The sequence below is a fragment of the Planococcus citri genome, chromosome 5 (genome assembly GCF_950023065.1).
Source record: "Planococcus citri chromosome 5, ihPlaCitr1.1, whole genome shotgun sequence".
Classification (NCBI taxonomy): domain Eukaryota; kingdom Metazoa; phylum Arthropoda; class Insecta; order Hemiptera; family Pseudococcidae; genus Planococcus; species Planococcus citri.
In genome coordinates, this window is record NC_088681.1 from 5,223,585 (window position 1) to 5,244,138 (window position 20,554).

General features: G+C 37.3%; 1 protein-coding gene across 3 annotated transcripts in view; it reads right to left on the reverse strand.

Moving 5' to 3' along the window:
• Window positions 1-30: 30 nt before the first annotated feature.
• The window catches only part of LOC135846699 (putative acyl-CoA synthetase YngI), a 90,095-nt gene continuing 69,571 nt past the window's right edge, over window positions 31-20,554 (reverse strand). For 2 of the 3 annotated variants that reach the window (XM_065365935.1, XM_065365936.1), the window contains 4 exons: window positions 771-922; window positions 501-648; window positions 319-429; window positions 31-170 (listed from right to left, as the gene is read on the reverse strand). In XM_065365935.1, the coding sequence (XP_065222007.1) occupies window positions 39-170; window positions 319-429; window positions 501-648; window positions 771-922 (543 nt within the window). In that variant the 3' untranslated portion in view covers window positions 31-38. The remainder of the gene's footprint in view (window positions 171-318; window positions 430-500; window positions 649-770; window positions 923-20,554) is intronic. The other variant, XM_065365937.1, reaches the window with a different exon arrangement.

The following is a 20,554-nucleotide window of genomic DNA, read 5'->3' on the forward strand; positions in this document are numbered from 1 at the left end:
AGATACCTAAGTGATAAGTACATACTGTATGTAATTTATTATTTTAATGTTCTGTCGTGGATCTCTTTTTCGGAAATTTCTCTCTGTTTGCCTTTTTGTATTTTTCCAGAAGCAGTTTTTGGATAATTTTCGCAAAAAAATATGTATTCTGGAATTTTATATGATGCAATCTGAAATCAAAGGTAGAATTTTTTGAATGTGTTTTTTGTTAGAACTGGAAGTAGGTATAGGAAGGAACATGAGTATCTAGTATTTAGTTTTGAGATTATATATATGTAAATACTGTTGATAAGTATTCAGTTTGGCTAAAAGACTTACACTCCCTTCACAATATTGTTTCACATCCGATTCACTCAAATTTGAATTTTCCTTTTTAATTACAGCTGCTGCTACTTTTTCACCCAGTCGAGCATCAGTCACTCCATATACCTAAAAAAATTTCAGATAATTATTTGGTAACAACATGAGAATGTATCACTTCTTGAAAAAATTTGCCATACTTGGACATCAATAACATCTGGATGTTTGCTTATTACTCTTTCTATTTCACTGGGTTGGATATTTTCTCCTCCTCTGATAATTATATTTGTATCTTTGATACGACCAACAATCTGAGCATATCCATTTTCCATCAAAGCAAACCTATCTCTGTAATCAGATGAGTTTCACAAAATAATTATGTCACCTGATTCACTATTTTATCACTGCTTCATTTGTGAGACTTATTGGAGCATCCCCCTCACCCCCTCCCATACATATCTCATACCTACCCACTGTGAAACCATCCATCTTCTGATAATACTGCCTTTGTTTTTTCTGGTTCCTTGTAGTACCCTTCATTACTTAACATGTATCCTCTGAAGCACATTTCTCCCGGCTGGCCAAATGGTACTAATTGATTGTTACCATCGACAACTTTGACCTAATTAGAATGAACAAACTTTAATAGTAAAATAATAAGGAAATCAGTTTATCATACCTGGGTAATTCTCAAAAAAAATTTCAATTTTGATGTGCATAATTTTGAAAAATAAAAATCATTTTTTTGGAAAATTTCAAGTGGGAATCATTTGTATAGGTGTCCCAGATCCCTGTTCTAGTGTTGGCCTCAATTCAATCCCCCCCACTATAGGACCCCGGCCCCCCTAAAACAGCGATAATTAGGATTCGACCCTCATCGATGTGTAATATGTCGATTGATATGTTTTCGAGGTCGTAGAATTCGAATCTGGGGTTATTTTTTATGTGGAGGTGGAGGGTGAGGCGTGGGGAGGGGGAAACTGTCAAATTTTGCTTATATTATCGTGTAATACGTCAATTTATGTTTTTCAGGCCGCAAAGTTCGAATCTGGACTTATTTTTTTTGTAGGGGTAGAGGTGAGGTGTGGGAGGGAGAAACTGTCAAATTTTCCTTGTATTATTGTGTAATATATCGACTAGCGCGATAAAAGTACAGCTGTCTGAAATTTGGCCAAGTCGAAGGACAAATGGGCGCTGGACAAGCCGAAGGACAATCTCAACGTTTTTTCGTTTCTAGCCTTACCTACTGGACATTATGGGCAAATAAAAAGGCAAGCCGAAGGACACCGATTTTGCGAAATATCATATTTACAGAGACAAGTACTATCAGAACGAGCCATTGCGTAGGTTTTGAAAATAACATTGCGGGGTAACATTGTTATGAGGACAGTCAACCAGTGCAGCCACTCGCCAGAAAAAAATGTTGGATTGGGAAGCTACCAAAAATAATTGAAAATTGCTCTAAAAGTGTGTGACAGTTTTCAAATGTGAAATGTGAGCTTCCTATGGACTTATTCCGATTGCAATTAGCACAATAATGGACCTTCGTGTTCTATGATAATGAGAATGTGTCAATTTTTCCATAGAAAAAAAAATGAAGTTCATGACACTTTATAACATTTATTTTCAAAAACATGGCGTGTGACAGCCAAGTCGAAGGACATTTGGGGTATAAAATCGAATGTACACCAATGAAAGGAAGGGCTAAAAATCGCAGTACCATATGTGAAATGTGTGGGGGGTGATCCTTGAATGGACCAAAAAAAAAAAAAATTCATGCTAAAACCTTTGAGAAATTTGCCATGTACACGATTTTTACCTTTTTTTGAGAATTACCCACCTACAATCATTGATTCAGATCATTTTTTTCATTTGAGCAAGAGAAACCATAAGGTGATTATTAAAGAAATTCTAGCAATCCAAATAGAAACCTTTTTATTGAGTTTCAAATTTTTCTAAAACAGTCCAACATGATTGAAGCATATGCAAAACCAATCATAACCATCAGCATTGTCACAAAACATCCCTTAAGGGAGTATCATCTAGAGATCAACATGTACCATCTATGCAAAATTGGGCACTTACTCAGCTGACATCTATTTTTGTTAGTGTTATGCCTATACTACGGGTCATTCAATAAGTAAGTTTCCCTATTTTTTTCTCGGAAACTAATCATACAAAATTCGTTCTGTTTTCAGGGAAATGTTTCTGAGGGTGTTTTGGCACTACTGTAAAAATTTCAACTTGGTGGTGTCATTACAGCGGAAGCTGTGGTACAAAAACCATCAACCTACCCCTACAACTTGCCGCCAAGTGTGAAGTGCGAAGTTTGGTCTGTTTATAGTGCACTCTTGGTGAAAATGCGATGGAAATTCACTGAAATGTTAGTAAAATGTATGGTAAAGACGTTATGAGCATCCAGATGGGTCATCAATGGGTGAAACTCTTTCAGGAGGGGAGAAAAGGAGGACACAATTTGAAGCGCTCTGGCCACCCATCTGACTCCATATTCCTTGGATATCACCCACAGTGATGTGGAAATGTGCGTTGAGGATGGCGCAAACAGCTGTAATTAAGTTGTCACTGATGGAATGAAGAACATTTCATTTGGTTAGCTTTTCACTATTATCCACAATCAGATTGAAATGTGTAAGATTTGGGCCAGGTGGGTGCCAAAACAGCTTCTCATACTGCTTGTGCCACTCAAGACCTCCTCAAAAAATTAAATGGGGAAGTTTTTTCACATCCTACACATTCACCAGATCTCACCCTATCACATTTCAACTTTTTCTGCCACCTGGAGGTCAAATTTTGAGGAGAATGTGATGATGATTGCATTGAAAAATTGTAAATTTTTTCAAGTTTATCATATTTTTTCCCCGCACCATTTTGATAATTTCTTCAATATTTCCCAATATAGGGAAACTTACTTATTGAATGACCCTCGTACATTGATAATGTATTGCTGGGAAATTTTAATTTTTGAGCTTCCACTAGTAATTTCCTGTTGCTTACTAGTGACATCTACACAAGCACCTCAGAGCTAGCCAGGTAGTTTAAGAGACCCTGAGATCCTCAGCATTGACCTCTAAAGATGCTCAAACCGGTTTTAGATTTTTGATTCTGTTAACAAAGAAAATGCTTGTAAGATTTTTAATCACACAATGAAGCATATGCCTCTGTAACCAGAGCTGTGGGACCGAAACCAGAACCGATTAAATCCTGATTCAAATCCGATCCCAAAACCAAAATCGTTATTTTTCTTGATCCCGAAACCAATATAATTTTGAACCCGAAACAATCCTAGAACCGAAACAATTGTTTTGGTATGGTCATCTTACATCATTTATCATAAATCATTCAGATTACAATAAAAATTACTCAACAAATTCAGCAAAATATGCACTTAAAACGTCAAACTAATCACTCCCCATTTTTTAGACCACTGCAAGGTCCATTAGTGAATTTGGGCTTAAAATATGGTTGAAATGAAAATCCCAAAACTGAAACCGATTCAACCTGGAACTGAAACAAATTTTTCAATCACAAAACAAATCTCAAAACCGAAATAAAAAATTGAAGAACAAATCCCAAAACAAATTCAATCCCAAAATGAAAAAATTTCAATCCCAAAACCAAAATTTAATTCCGAAATTGTATTGGTCCCATAGCTCTGTCTGTAACTGGATTTGAAACAGTTACCTTGTTAACAAAGGCCTGTTGTTCTACCCACTATGCCACTGAGGAACTCTTCAACCAATCATATGGAGCGCCAAGAACTAATTGGGTCAAGAAAAGACAGATGAGGCTGATTAAGACAGATGAAGATGATACGCAAGTGGCTCAACATCAAGTATTTTTGTATTAGGTAGGTAAGTAGGCAATATTGTGTAGTTTTTACGGTAGGTACACCTTTCAGACTGACGTTACATTGGTTGCAAATTAGTTTTTTTGAGTTCAGTTGATAGTAGTGATTTTTTTTCTAAATTTGGAACTGCACAATTTTTTTTCGATTCTTTGGAACTACACAATATGTGTGTGTGTGTGTGTGTGTGTGTGTGTGTGTGTGTGTGTGTGTGTGTGTGTGTGTGTGTGTGTGTGTGTGTGTGCGTGCGTGCGTGCGTGCGTGCGTGCGTGCGTGCGTGCGTGCGTGCGTGCGTGCGTGCGTGCGTGCGTGCGTGCGTGCGTGCGTGCGTGCGTGCGTGCGTGCGTGCGTGCGTGCGTGCGTGCGTGCGTGCGTGCGTGCGTGCGTGCGTGCGTGCGTGCGTGCGTGCGTGCGTGCGTGCGTGCGTGCGTGCGTGCGTGCGTGCGTGCGTGTGTGTGTGTGTGTGTGTGTGTGTGTGTGTGTGTGTGTGTGTGTGTGTGTGTGTGTGTGTGTGTGTGTGTGTGTGTGTGTGTGTGTGTGTGTGTGTGTGTGTGTGTGTGTGTGTGTGTGTGTGTGTGTGTGTGTGTGTGTGTGTGTGTGTGTGTGTGTGTGTGTGTGTGTGTGTGTGTGTGTGTGTGTGTGTGTGTGTGTGTGTGTGTGTGTGTGTGTGTGTGTGTGTGTGTGTGTGTGTGTGTGTGTGTGTGTGTGTGTGTGTGTGTGGAACTACTCGTTAAAGTAGGGACTGTTTTATTGCACAGTTGATTAATTTTCATTCATGAAATATGGACATACTCGTTAATTACCTTTTGACATCATGGACATACTCAAAATAATATGAGTACGAGTATATGTCCATCTTTCACAAATGAAAGTTAATTTTACTGCACAATAAACATTGTTTTTCTCAAAAGTGGTCCAGGCATATTACTCTAACTCAAAAAGTGCTTTTTTGGACACACACACCGTTGCCTTTAAGGTGAAGAATTATTGTACTTCTGAGGTAGTTGAGATGTTCAGCATTTTGTAGATCAATTGGTACTGGAGGTCTATTGCAAACCCATTTTGGGCACTGAAGGAAAATGTGAGATGGTGTTTCTTTCTCACCACATTCACATAGAGGGCTATCTGAGTACTCAACATTATTGTAACTGCCGCCATGACTCTTCACAATCAGAATTAACCCCAATGGACTATGACTAGGGCAATTCTTTCTCAGAGAGCTCTTTTTTGAGATTGACTAGCGTAAGTAGGCCTTAAAATACCTATCTTCAATCTTCCCAGTGGCAAATGGTTGAATCTGATTAGATCCAGACGTTTCCTGGATCCAATTTGACCTGATCAGCCCAACAAAATCTAATCAGATGTGGTCAGATCAACGGATATCTGTACAGATATTTTTTTTTTTCAAGTGTCCCCATTCCCCACGAGGGTGTGGGAGAATTTATTGTGCAATATAAGGAACAACTTACGAATACCTATTGGTTCTTATCATACACCATACCAAACAACACAAACAAACAAGGAATAGTAAAGAATTCGCATTAACTACAATAAAATAGATAATAATATGATGAAGAAGCAAAAATTATATCTAGGTCAGGAGGGTGGAGGGCGAGAGAAAAAATAATACAATGGGGAATAAACAAGGGGACAATATTTAATTAATCATAATCTAGGAGGAGGTATTACATGAGATTGATTACATTCGAGAGTCCACAGTGATTGGACTTCTTTACAACAATAGTGGATGTGAGCAGTGTCACTGACATAGATTGGAGGATCTGGTGTACAAACTAGTAAAACATGAGCGGCTGTCTCATTCTCATCTTTACCGCAGCTACATAACGGAGATAAGACACGTTTTTTCTTGAAAAGATACGAGCGAAATACAACATGGCCTGTGACAGCTTGTGTGAAATAAAAATCCATCTGACCAAGGGGGGGGGGGGTGTTTCGGAAACATTGGCTATTACTTAACGAGTAAGTGAATTGACCAAATTTGGCTGAACTCCATAGTTTTTGCCATTCTCTAGTTGTAGCATTGGCAAATTTTCTTCTTAAAGAAGCGCCATTGCCACCTAGCCATTTTAACTGAGGTAAATGAACGAAGTCTTGCACTGGAATATCATTTTTAAGCAGCTATCGTATGCTTCTCTCTGCAACATGGAGGTGCAGGAGGGAACACCCGCAAGAACTCCCGCAGCATCTACACCGACAGTACGATAGGATCGGATGATGCGTTGACTGATTTGACATCGAAGTTGTTGAAGTTTGATTACATTATCATGTAAAAATAGTCTATGATAAAAGGCTGATGAACAATATTTAATTAGTGCTAGAACTGTACCATAATACATAATTTTACAAGCATGAGATGAGTACCCAAAAGTATTATTACAAAGAGGTAATAATAGTGGTAGGTACTTATAGGTTTTCTCAACAATATAATCTATGTGCTGAGTGCAACGCAATTTATCATCTAATATTACGCCAAGATACATGAACGAGTGAAAAGTATTAAGGTGCATCAGGGGAAGTCAGAACGTTTTTTCACAATTTCAACTTTGATCAGCTGTTACTCTCGTACTAATGAACCAATATGGCTGAAATTTGGTATGTAGGTTTCCATAAGGGTTCTTAACCTATGGTAAAAATTTCAGCGCGATTGTCACAGTAGCTTTCGCACAATCGAATAAAATGTAACTTGTTCTGACTTACCCCGCTTTGGGGTAAGTCAGAAAATCTACAAAATTAATTGGTGATTTTAGGATTTGACCCTGATCGATGCGGAATATGTCGAATAATATGTTTTCGAGGTCGTAGAATCCGAATCTGGAGTTATTTTTTTAGTAGGAGTGGGGGGTGAGGCGTGGGGGGAGGGAAAATTTCAAAATTTTCCTACATTATCATGTGATATGTCGAGTAATGTGTTTTCGAGGTCGTAGAATCCGAATCTGGAGTTATTTTTTCTGTAGGGGTGGGAGGTGAGTCAAGGGGAGAGAGAGTAAATTACAAATTTTGCCTATATTAATGTGTACCTAATATGTCGATTGATATGTTTTTGAGGTCGTATAATTCGAATCTGGGGTAATTTTTTTGCAGGGGTAGGAGGTGAGGCAAGGGGAGAGGATAAATTTCAAATTTTGCCTATAATATTGTGTAACATGTTGATTGATATGTGTTCAAGGTCGCAGAATTCAAATCTTGAGCTAGTTTTTAGGGTTGAGTGCTATTCCAGTACGTTTGGGGAGAGGGGGGTTGTGGCCTACTGTGCCCCGTGCAAGTTGAAACAGTAATGAAATGAGCTAACTAATGATTATTTGAAATAACTTCCGCTCAAATACACGGACGTGTATGAAAATGGCGATTTGTAGAAATCTCCCCCTCCTGCCTATTATGGCATTTTGGCTGTCATTGTGGTAACTTCAGAAAAACAATTCATCTGACAATTTATTGTAGAGTACAAAAATGTATTACTTGGTAAAAAATTGAAAAACTCGTGTTAGGAGAAAAAATAATCATCTTCTGAGAAAACAAAACAAAAAATCCCCAAAACATAGTAACACCACTCCAAAATACACATCTGACATCATCCTGCAGAAAAGAACACATGATATTGCCTGATTGTATGACATTTTTTTTTCAAAACATGTTCTGAATTCTGATTTTACATAAAAAACTGTCAACTTTGAACATTAGTGGTATAAGAAAACATTGAGATGAATAGTAGTAGTAGTAGTAATATTTATTCAATCTGTTACTTAAGTAACATTCAGAAATTTGGAATTTTTTACAAGCAAAATTTAAAATCCCCCACCCATACGAACCTACGACTCACCTTCCACCTTCACCACAAAAAATGACTCCGGATTCAAATTCTAGGACCTCGAAAACGTATTATTTGACATATTACACAATAATGTAGGAAAAATTTAAAATATTCCCTCTCCCCACGCCTCACCCCCCACTTCTACCAAAAAATAACTCTAAATTTGGATTCTACGACCTTGAAAACATATTATTCGACATATTACACAATAATGTAGGAAAAATTTGAAATTTTCTCCTCCCCACGCCTCACCCCCCACTCCTACAAAAAAAATAACTGCAGATTCGGATTCTACGACCTCGAAAACATATCAATCGACATATTACACAATAATGTAGGAAAAATTTGGAATTTACCCCTCCCCACGCCTCACCCCTCACTCCTACAAAAAAAATAACTCCAGATTCGGATTCTACGACCTCGAAAACGTATCATTCTACATATTACACATCGATGAAGTCGAATCCTAATTACCAATGATCACTTTTCTGACTTACCCCATAGCACTAATTTAGGGGGTAAGTCAGAAAAAGCGATATAAATAATGAATAATTGAAAATTTAAAAAAATTGAATACTTGGGGTTTTACATTATTGTTTTAGGAATACTTTCACTTATAATATCACTTTTACTGATCTTTTCTTCTGAGGTAAAAAGCAGTTTGAAAAACACTGGTTACAATTTGAAATCAAATTCAAAACTGCAACTAAAAAAGAACCAATCAAAAGCCTGTAAAATGAAACTGGGTAGCGAAATTTTTTATGCTGTGATGAAGTAGGGGTAGTACCCTCAAGTTACCCCTGAGTAGCGCTTCGGCAGATATAAGCCTCTTAAGAGCTAGAGCGGTTTTTCTGACTTACCCCGAATTCGGACTTCCCCCGGTGCACCTTAATTCTATGACCATTTATAATAAAATAATCAACATTAGGCATACGCAGGGCTGTAAGGTAATTTATGTTGGTAAATTACGGCGGTATTTTACCGTATTTTACGGTATTTTACCAAAAGTTTATTACTGTATTTTACCATAATTTACCAAAAAGCCAAATTAACACTTTTTTTTCATCTTTCCTTCATAAATTTCCAAATTTCCATTGAAATTTATGATTTGAAAGTTACCAAAAATTTTCCCCATGAATTTCCAAAAAATGTCCACGGAAAATTTTCTATAATCTCTAAAACAGATGAAAATTTACTTCAGAGGCAGGTCCGAAGTTCAGAACTTCAAAGTCAAACTACAAAAAATAACTCTTCATATTCAAATTAGTAAAATACCAAAAATACCGTAAAATACCGTATTTTACCGTATTTTATCGCCGTATTTTACCAGCGAATAAATTACGGTAATTTAACAGCCCTGGGCATACGTTTAGGGTCGCGATTAAAAACAATACAATAATATCTGTCTTCGACATATTTAATTCTTAATTTCTGGAATTAAGAAATGAGATAACTGGACAAATTACTTTATCAACTCTATATCGTAGTACGTTAATCGAATTTGAAGCAATTACTTCGAGTGAGTCGTCGGCATAGCAAAATGAATAATTCCAAATGCGTTCTATTATCAGCATAATTTCGTCGAAAACCATATTCCAAAGCAGCGGGCCAATACAAGAACCCTGTGGGCAACCTCTCTTCATTGCTTTGAGCACCTCTTTAAAATGAACGCGGCGATCCGAGAAGTATGATTTTATAATAGCAATTAAAAAATGAGGAACATTAGGCTTGTTCAATTGATTAATAATACCTGCCCAACGAGCATTATCGAAAGCGTCGCGAATATCTAAACTAATCAGCACTGTAGGCCTATATTTATAATTCTCTAACTTATTAATACAATCTAGTACAGCGTGTAAAGCAAGTTCACAGGATCGAAAACGACGAAAACCATATTGATTATTGTTAAGTGGTGAATATGTTTCTAAAAATAACTCTAGTTGTGCTTTAATTAAGGTGCACCGGGGCAAGTCAGAATGATTTTTCGCAATTTCAACTTTGACCTGCTGTTACTCCCCTTCTAATGAACCAATATGGATCAAATTTATTATGTAGGTTCCCATAAGGGTTCTTGACCTATGGTGAAAATTTGAGCGCGATTGACGCAGTAGCTTTCGCTTAGTGGAATAAAATATAAACTGTTCTGACTTCCCCCAATTGGGGGAAGTCAGAACAAGGTAAACTTTGCAGAGGCGTAGATCACAAACGGAGCTTCCTAGAAAAATTGCAGTCAAACAAAATTGTAGAGAATTTAATTCTCTTTGAGATCACTCTCATCAGATTTTCACTAGGACGCACGGATCCTCCGCTATATGCGAAAAACTAAGAAATAGAAAGTCTGTATTTTAGAACAAGTTCAAAACAACAACAAAATACAATTGAACCAAAGACATCTAAAATGAAACTGAATCGCGAAAATTTTTATGCCATGATGAAGTAGGGGTAGTACCCTCAAGTCACCTTTAATGGCACTTCGCCAGATATAAACCTCTAGGCGCTAGAGCAAGTTTTCTAACTTACCCCGAATTCCAACTTCCCCCAGTGCACCTTATGCGCTTGAACGTTTTCCCTGTTGTTGGCAACAATGTAATGTGACGATACCCGTCAAATGCCTCCGGGTCCTTGCCAGGTTTAGGGATGAAGGAAATGTTGCCTACTTTCCATATCTTGGGAAAATATGAGTTACATATACACTGGTTGTACAAAGAGGGAAGAATTACAGGATTGACTAAATGAAGAGATTTGATCACATTTGTAACCCAGGCCATCTGGACCTGGAGAGCTACGATTACTGTGTTTTAGTACTTCAGTAACATCAGATGGTAGGATGAGAGGGGGAGGACCATGAGAACCGAAGGCGGGCGTATACATATAGGATTTCCTCAGAAAACGGATCGTCAGGAAATTTTGAGTCAATTAAATCTTCAATATGATCAGAGACACTCTGTGACATGAACGGACGTTGCTTGTTTTTAACCAGAATGCTATACGCTCGTCCCCACTCGCGTTGATCACTCACAAAATTGCGCCATGCATTGATTTTAGAATCATGTATTGTATTCCGGTAAAACTTACGAAACTGATGGCGGAAGGTAAGAAACACAGTCCGGCAAACTGGTGATTTCTCTTTACAGGATAGCTTTTCTATTTTCCGAAAAGCGCATTTCAGCTCTTGTAACTCGTCACTCCACCAATGGATGACTCGAATTGGTGGTATAGGCGTTGAAGCTTCTTTAGCTAAGTCAGCAAGCTTATTTGAAAGTCCAAAATAATAATTATCGATTTCTTCGGAAATAGAGTTATCAATATCATCAATAGGTGCTAAGTTGGCTGAAGCTATCAATTCGGAGAGTTTCTCATGATCAACACGAATGCGGAGTCTTTCAATAGTTTATTAACGGTGATATCGACTGTGAATGAAATTAACCTATGGTCTGATAAGAAATTGTCATCGATTACTTCCCAATTGTTAATTAAAGGGTAGAAGCTGGTGGTTAGGTCAGGTGCGGCGGAGAAGTTTTTGCCACTGTGAACCCAATGCCAAGTAGGAGTATGGTCATTTGCTATTAAAAGGTCGCAGTTTTTCACAAACAAATCGAAAATTTCACCTCTTTGTGATTGGAGGTTGATACTTATCTGTACAGATCTGATCCGACCAGAAAGGGAAAACCTGATTGTATTTAACCAAGTCCGAATAGATCATGATCAGATCTGATTGATATAATTAAGTAGATCAGATTAAACCTTATCCGAGTGGATTAAATGCGAACATACGGTGTATCCAATTTAGATCTGTTCAGACCAGATCAGATCCAACAGAGTTCCTACGATTTTTGCTCATTTTTGGTACCTACTCGTATAATGTTGAAAATGCCAGGACTCACGTCAGTTGCAGGATACTTGAACCACGTTGATCATTATTTCAATATTTCATTCAAATATTCCTTGCTTCGTGAGACTCGTGGCTATAGGCATTTGTGCAAACTATGATATGAGTAAATTCTACACTTTGTAAACCTAGTGTTACACGTGATAACCCACGTCATGAACGCACCCGAGTGTTTATAGAAGAATCACGTCGCATATCTGCGCGTTAATCTGTTGTCTTATGCGATATGTTTGTCGTCTCAAAGTACACAGGTAGGTACTACCTACGCAATTGGTATTCGGCGTGATGTTTCGATTTCCTGTGATTTATTGTGTTCAGAAAAATCGCGTCGTAGTATCTGCGTATGTCTGTTGTCTAGCATGTGCTGTATGTATGTATAAGTGTACATGTTCCTACGTAATGTGTTTCTTCTGTCTTTTTTGAAAATGTAGTACTTGATATGCATGATACGTTATCCTGCAAACGTAAAGTTGCTTACGAGCTTTGTGTGAGTATGGAGTTGATATTTTTGATATTATCAGTAATCGTATGCCGATTCCACGAAATAACGAAACAACGCCTAGACTATATTCTAACCCTCAAAAAAGTGATTCTGTAAATCAAATCGGGGGAGTGAAATGTTTTGCGCGGACAGTAGGCTTACGGACGAGCTCTTGCTAAAAACCCAATGTCCCCAGCGCTGGACCCGCTTTTTTCCGAGATTGGGGCCCAAATGGGGCCGATTTTGGGTCCGCAAATCATTTGAGGGGAGTGTGGGGACATTGCATTTTTGGATAGTGTTGGTATCGTAGATGAAAAATATGCAATGTCCCCAACCCCCCACCCGCTTAATTTAGGCTCACCCCCCCCCCTTTCAAAATTTTGACTTTCCAATAAAAATTCATTAAAATACGAGAAATCAACATTTTTGGATGAAATTTTGTATACTAACTAATGAAGGCATGAAGAAATCATATCCGCTGAGTTTTGGTTTTTGCAAGCCCCAGTTGGGGCTGCAGGAGCACCCCCACCCCAATTTTGAAGTTGAGGCAAATCGTCGATGTTGGTGTCGTTTTCATGTGAAACGACCATGCTGATGACGAATATCAAGTCAGATGTGAGACTACACCACTCAGTATTTGGAATGAGAAGATAATACATGTGAAAATGCAATGAAAAACTGAACAAAAATGAAACGAATGACGGAATATTTTGTAGAATTTGTAATAAGAACAATGCTGAATGGTAACAAAAAAGCAACGAATGGAAAAAATACAAATGAATACAAAATTCGAAAAAACGATAACATAAAACAAAGAAAAAAACAAATCAGTGAACAAGACATAACGTCAGTTTCATAAATCGGCAAAATCTCACCATTACACTGTTTTTCAAAACCTCGATACAAGAACACTGTGAAAACATTTTTTCAAAAAATTATAGTGGATGAAAGCCCCATCCTTCAAGAAATTTTCGATGTGTTCGAACCAAAAAAAAAATTACAAAAGCTCACTGAAATTAAAACGAGAAATTTTTTAGTTTTGTAGTTTTAGGTATATACCAAACGAATTGTGCATCTTAGCAAAAATCTGATGACAGTAATCTGAAAGAGAATTAAATTCTCTACAATTTTGACTATGTGAAATTTTCTTACGATATTAGATTTCAATTCCATATCAACGTAATTGTGGAGAATCAAATTCTCTATCACATTACTGTCATCTGATTTTTGCTAGGACGTACGGTTCGTCCCGGACATGCGGAAACTACAGTGGGGTGAAAATTGTTAGACTAAAGCCGAAAAACACGTTTTTTCTCGCTGATATCTCAATCTTTAATCAAAATTCAATAAATGGGGCATCAAAATAATTGAAATTTAGTTGCGGAACTCCCCTTTTTGACTGAATTTCGCTATCTCATTTTGCTTCCGAGAAACTCGCAAAATAATCTTAAAAGTGAGATCAAAAAAATCCAAAAATAATCAACGTTTTTCAAGCTACTTCTGCCAGTATCGCCTTGAATGCGATTTTGGCTGTATGAGTTATTTTGAGAAAAATAAGAAATTAATAAACTTCCAGAGTCCGGACATTTTCACAATGGATTTTTGTTTTTTTTTTCCAAGAGATGATTTATAAGTAAATTTTATCAGGAGTCGAATGGCGGTTAGATCGAAACGATTGGTACTCGCGTTTCTCTTCTACGAACAGAAGTAGCTTGAAAAACATTGGTTTTTTGCAATTTTTTGATGCTCACTTTTCAAGATTCTTTTGCGAATTCTTTGAGAGCAAAATAAGATAGCGAAATTCGGTCCAAAGGGGGAGATCCACAACTATTTTTGGTTAAAGATTGAGAATTCAACGAGAAAAAAATTGTTTCGACATTAGTCTTGAAAATTTTTACACCACTATAAGAACTAAAATTATTTTCATTTTTATCTCAGTGAGCTTTCGTGAGCTTTTGGACATTTTTTTTTCATTTCCCAATTTCTTGCACATTTTTCAAAATGTGTGAGCTGGGTGGGCATTGATGGGAGAGAGCTTGCAGCTTGAAAAAAAATTAGTGAATATTCAAACTCAAAATCCTCAGAAACCAAACAAATGACGTTCCCACGTGTCATTTTTTCAATTTTTCGAGGATTTGAAGATATATTTGGGAAAATCTACTGTGCATAATTTTGAAAAATAAAAATCATTTTTTTGGAAAATTTCAAGTGGGAATCATTTGTATAGGTGTCCCAGATCCCTGTTCTAGTGTTGGCCTCAATTCAATCCCCCCCACTATAGGACCCCGGCCCCCCTAAAACAGCGATAATTAGGATTCGACCCTCATCGATGTGTAATATGTCGATTGATATGTTTTCGAGGTCGTAGAATTCGAATCTGGAGTTATTTTTTATGTAGAGGTGGAGGGGGAGGCGTGGGGAGGGGGAAAATGTCAAATTTTGCTTATATTATAGTGTAATATGTCAATTTATGTTTTTCAGGCCGCAAAGTTCGAATCTGGACTTATTTTTATGGTAGGGGTAGAGGTGAGGTGTGGGGAGGGAGAAAATGTCAAATTTTGCTTGTTTTATCATGTAATATATCGACTAGCGCGATAAAAGTACAGCTGTCTGAAATTTGGCCAAGTCGAAGGACAATCTCAACGTTTTTTCGTTTCTAGCCTTACCTACTGGACATTATTCGATTTTTAACACGTAATTAATGTGTACTTATCATGTAGAATAACTTCCCTTTCGCAATTATCGTTTTTGACGGGTTCATCAGGGTAAATAAAAAGGCAAGCCGAAGGACACCAATTTTGCGAAATATCATATTTTCAGAGACAAGTACGATCAGAACGAGCCATTGCGTAGGTTATGGGAATAACATTGCGGGGTAACATTTTTATGAGGACAGTGAACCAGTGCAGCCACTCACCAGAAAAAAATATTGGATTAGGAAGCTACCAAAAATAATTGAAAATTGCTCGAAAATTTGCGCAAAAAGTGTGTGACAGTTTTCAAATGTGAAATGTCAGCTTCCTATGGACTTATTCCAATTGCAATTTGCACAATAATGGACCTTCGTGTTCTATGATAATGAGAACGTGCCAATTTTTCCCCAAAAAAATGAAGTTCATGACACTTTATAACATTCATTTTCAAAAACATGGTGTGTGACAGCCAAGTCGAAGGACATTTGGGATATAAAATCGAATGTACACCAATGAAAGGAGGGGCTAAAAATTTCAATACCATATGTGAAATGTGTGGGGGATGATCCTTGAATGGACCAAAAAAAAAAAAAAAAAAATTCATGGTATAACCTTTGAGAAATTTGCCATGTACACGATTTTTACCTTTTTCTGAGAATTACCCACCTAACAATTTCTTCAGTTTTTCATTGCATTTTCACATGTATTATCTTCTCATTCCAAATACTGAGTGGTGTAGTCTTACATCTGACTTGATATTCGTCATCAGCATGGTCGTTTCACATGAAAACGACACCAACATCGACGATTTGCCCCAACTTCAAAATTGGGGGTGGGGGTGCTCCTGCAGCCCCAACTGGGGCTTGCAAAAACCAAAACTCAGCGGATATGATTTCTTCATGCCTTCATTAGTTAGTATACAAAATTTCATCCAAAAATGTTGATTTCTCGTATTTTAATGAATTTTTATTGGAAAGTCAAAATTTTGAAAGGGGGGGTGAGCCTAAATTAAGCGGGTGGGGGGTTGGGGACATTGCATATTTTTCATCTACGATACCAACACTATCCAAAAATGCAATGTTCCCACACTCCCCTCAAATGATTTACGGACCCAAAATCAGCCCCATTTGGGCCCCAATCTCGAAAAAAAGCGGGTCCAGCGCTGGGGACATTGGGTTTTTAGCAAGAGCTCGTCCGTAAGCCTACTGTCCGCGCAAAACATTTCACTCCCCCGATTTGATTTACAGAATCACTTTTTTGAGGGTTTATATTGAAAATTAAAAATCGATATATCAATTTTTCGAAGACGTGCAAGGTAACGAGAATTTAAGTCAAAAAGCAAGACTTTGAAAACTTAAGGGTGTATTTTAGTAGGTAAAATGAGTAGGTGAAAACCTTCAATTTTAGTTACAAAACTACGGAAAAACTACTGTTCGGATAACTTTCATTTTTGGATAGGCATGTTGTTTAGATGGATAAAATCATAGGTGCTACGAACCCTTTTTTAAGAAATTTACTTCAGTACATTAATTATAATGATTTTAAATAATTGTAAAATGAGCTATTTTCACTTGAAAATATAACGCTTGGAAACGAAAACTTCAAAAAAAGGGCTTCGTAGCATCCATCATTGTAATCTTGAGCGGTTATGTTCCGAATCCTAAATAGATCCGTTCATTATTCACTGCGTAGTTTTGTAACGAAAAATTCAATTTTATTAGTTGATAATTAACAATGGCGGACCTAAAAATTGTTTTGTTTACAAATTTTAGTTGAAGCATTTTAAATGTAGGGTGCGTATCAATAGTTTTCGTTGGTACGCGTACTTAAGAATGAGAAAATTCGTTCTTTTCATCATAAACCCCTCTGGCCACTTTCGTTTATCACAAAACTCTCTATATTAAAAAATCAAAACCCGTCAAACAACTTCTGGAAGACGGTTCTCAAGTGCAAGGAAATGTTAGTGTTGTATTTACACAGAAATCCGTGTTTGTGGTAGTGCTTCTACCCACCCTCCTATCTATAAATCGCGGATTCGCAGGTAGTGGAACGAGCAAACAGACTCGGAAGTCGGAGAAGTGTTAGTAAGGCGTTTACAAGACATTTACACGACGTTGTATGTTTGTGGTAGTGAGGGTTGAAATACACTGAAAATGTTCGAGTGGTGGAATTGCAACGTGACGTGTATTAACATAGTAGGTACTGTGTTTGTAGTGGTGAGCCTTACATTCAAGCATGTTAGGCTGTTAGGTGTATGTTGTGTTGTGCTGAAAAAAAAAATGAGAATTAGTCCGGCATATGACAATAGGAGTAATTGCACCCCCCCCCGCCGATCCTCCGGTACAACTTTTTTCTTGAAGGGGACATCCTAAGGAACATTTTAAAGCAAACTTGCCCAAAAAAAGTTGGCCTCACTTACAAAATGGCGGCCATTTTGATTGACCAGTCAGCCGAACCGAAATCGCAGATTTTGCGTTTCAACGGACTTCCATGAAATTTTTCAAACTTTACATACGTAGATCGAAACATCATGTCAAAATTTATCACCTGTCAAAATTTCAAGTGCTAAAGTGCGTTTTTCGATTTTTGGTGAATTTTTGAAAATCCAATTTAGGCCAAAAATGAGGGGAAAAATCAAAATTTTATCAAATTGACCTAGAATGCTGAAATTTGGGATATACCCTATTTTCAACATGCCAAATCGACTGGAAACTGTTTCAATCCGTTTTGAGCAGTTCTGGAGCCTCCAGCAGGTTTTTGAAACTCAAAATTCCCACAAAATTTCATCAAACGGAGATGGAAAGCCGAAATTTACTGTGCAAACTAATTCCAATACACTACAAAGTCAACTGCAGGTGGATTTCAAGTCGTTTAGGAGCCTCCAGCAACTTCTTGAAAATTACTGTAGCCTCCAGTAGATTTTTGAAACTTGAAATTTCTCCAAAATTCCATCAAACGGAGATGGAAAGTCGAAATTTACTCCGCACTCCAAGTTTGACACCCTCTGAAGACGACTTCAAGTGGGTGTAAGTCATTTCGGAGCCTCTAGCGACTTTTTGAAAATTACTGGAGCCTCCAGTAGATTTTTTAAGCTTGATATCTCTCAAAATTTCATGAAATGCAGATGGAGAGACGAAATTCATTCTGCAAACTAATTTCAATACGCTACGAAGTCGACTTTCGGTGGATTTCAAGTCGTTATGGAGCCTCCAGCGACTTTTTGAAACGCTGTATTGCGTTTTTTGGAAAATTTAAATGTAAAAAGTAGCTAGAAGCTTAAAAACTATTAATTGAAACCACCATGTAGTCGAATTCATGTCGTATTGAAATTAGTTTGCGAAGTAAATTTCGGCTGTCCATTACCGTATGATGAAATTTTGGAAGTTTCAAAAATCTACCGGAGGCTCCAGTAATTTTCAAAATGTCGCTGTAGGCTCCAAAACGACTTGAAATTCACCTGCAGTACTTCGTAGCATATTGAAATTAGTTTCCAGAATAAATTTCAGCTTTACAACTTCAATTTGATGGAATTTTGTGGGAATTTCGAGTTTCAAAAATCTGCCGGAGGCTCCAGAACTCCTAAAAACGGGTTGAAACTGTTTCCAATCGATTTGGCATGTCGAAAATAGGGTATACCCCAAATTTCAGCTTTCTTGGTCAATTTGGTAAAATTTTGATTTTTTCCCTCATTTTTGGCCTAAATTGGATTTTTAAAAATTCACCAAAAATCGAAAAACGCACTTTAGCACGTGAAATTTTGACAGGTGATAAATTTTTGCATGATCTTTCGATCTACGTTTGTAAAGTTTGAAAAATTTCGTGCAAGTCCTATGTTGAAACACAAAATCTGCAATTTCGGCTGACCTGTCAATCAAAATGGCCGCCATTTTGTAAGTAAGGCCAACTTTTTTTGGGCAAGTTTGCTTTAAAATGTTCCTTAGGATGTTCCCTTTAAGAAAAAAGTTGTCCCGGAGGATCGACTGGGGGGGGGGGAATTATTCCTATTGTCATATGCCAAACTAAATGTGAGCGGGTGTTTTAGAGCATAGCTGATCAGAGTACATGGGGGGGGGGGAATTAAGGAATGGTTGACGGGTCATAAGGGGGGGGTTTGGGGTGGCGAAGCCCCCTCAAGCGAAGTTCCGAGGGCGAAGCCCGAGGAACGAGCCGGGGGTTGGGACGCGAAGCGGCCAGGGGGCAGAGCCCCCTAGTTATTCAAAACTTCAAAAGCAAAAACAATTAAGGTAAGCTGCCCTATTATGAGACCCTGCCTAATATGAGACCCTTCAATATCTCAGCTGTTTATTAGTGCACTGTACCGTTGATTGCATGTACTGGCAGGTATTTGTCAATAACTAGGCTGCACCTTTCAACTGGCGAGTTTCTGTGAAGTGTTTTCATTACATTGCCGATAACATGTTTTTGAACTTGTGAAATATTTTTAGAGGTGTAGGTATTTGGGGACGCATTATTTCGGAACTAGGCAAGGTAATTTTAATATCTTTACATAAATGTGCAGCCAACATGTTATATTTTATGATTCAATTCGATTCAATTCAATTCAATTCAATTCTTTATTTCGTACGTGTGCGCCTTTTCGCTTTGTACAAGTTAACATAATTATAATTATGGAACATTGGTTGGAACATATCTTAAACTTATAATCCTAGTGTTCACATAGTTCAAGTATTTAGAAAGTCCTGCACTGTGTAGAAAGCCTTTACCTCTAACCATTTTTTCAAATATTTTTTAAACGTTTTTGTGGAGTTAATGTTTTTTAGATCAGAGGGTAAAGCATTATAGATTTTTGCTGCCATAGTGTCAATGTTGGATTGTAAAGTTGTTGTTTTGAAAAAGTTTATTACAAGTTGGTTTCTATTACGTGTTGGGTACTGATGGCTTGTTGTGAGTGTTTTTATTGTTTTTTTCTTTACCATAACTCCGATTTCAAGAATGTATAATGAGGGAAGGGTTAGGATTTTTCCGAGACGAATAGATCTTTACATGATTCAGTACAAGTTAGGCCATAAATTTTCCGTAGAATTCGTTTTTGTATTAGGAATATTCTTTTTAATAGGATGGGGTTACCTCTCCAAAAAGCCAAATTATAGGTTACAATGGATTGGAATATCCCAAAATAAGCAATTTTTCTATTTTGAGTTGATGTGATTCTGGCAAGTTTGGTGATTTATTTTATGATTTTATGGATTTAGAGGAAATCAAAAAAAAAACACACACTGATTTCCTAAAATGAGACCCCATCTCATAGTACAAATTACATTGAGCTTTTTTGGAACAGGTTGAAAATGGTCATAAAGCACTTCAAAATGCAATAAAATCATTTCAAAATATTAAAATTGGATGAAATTTGAATAATAGGCCTGTGAACTATGTACAGCTGAAGATTTAGACTTTATGTGCTCAATGCGCACCAGAACTGATAAAAATGGCATACATACCCTACAAAAACGATTTGTATTGTTTATTAACCAAAATA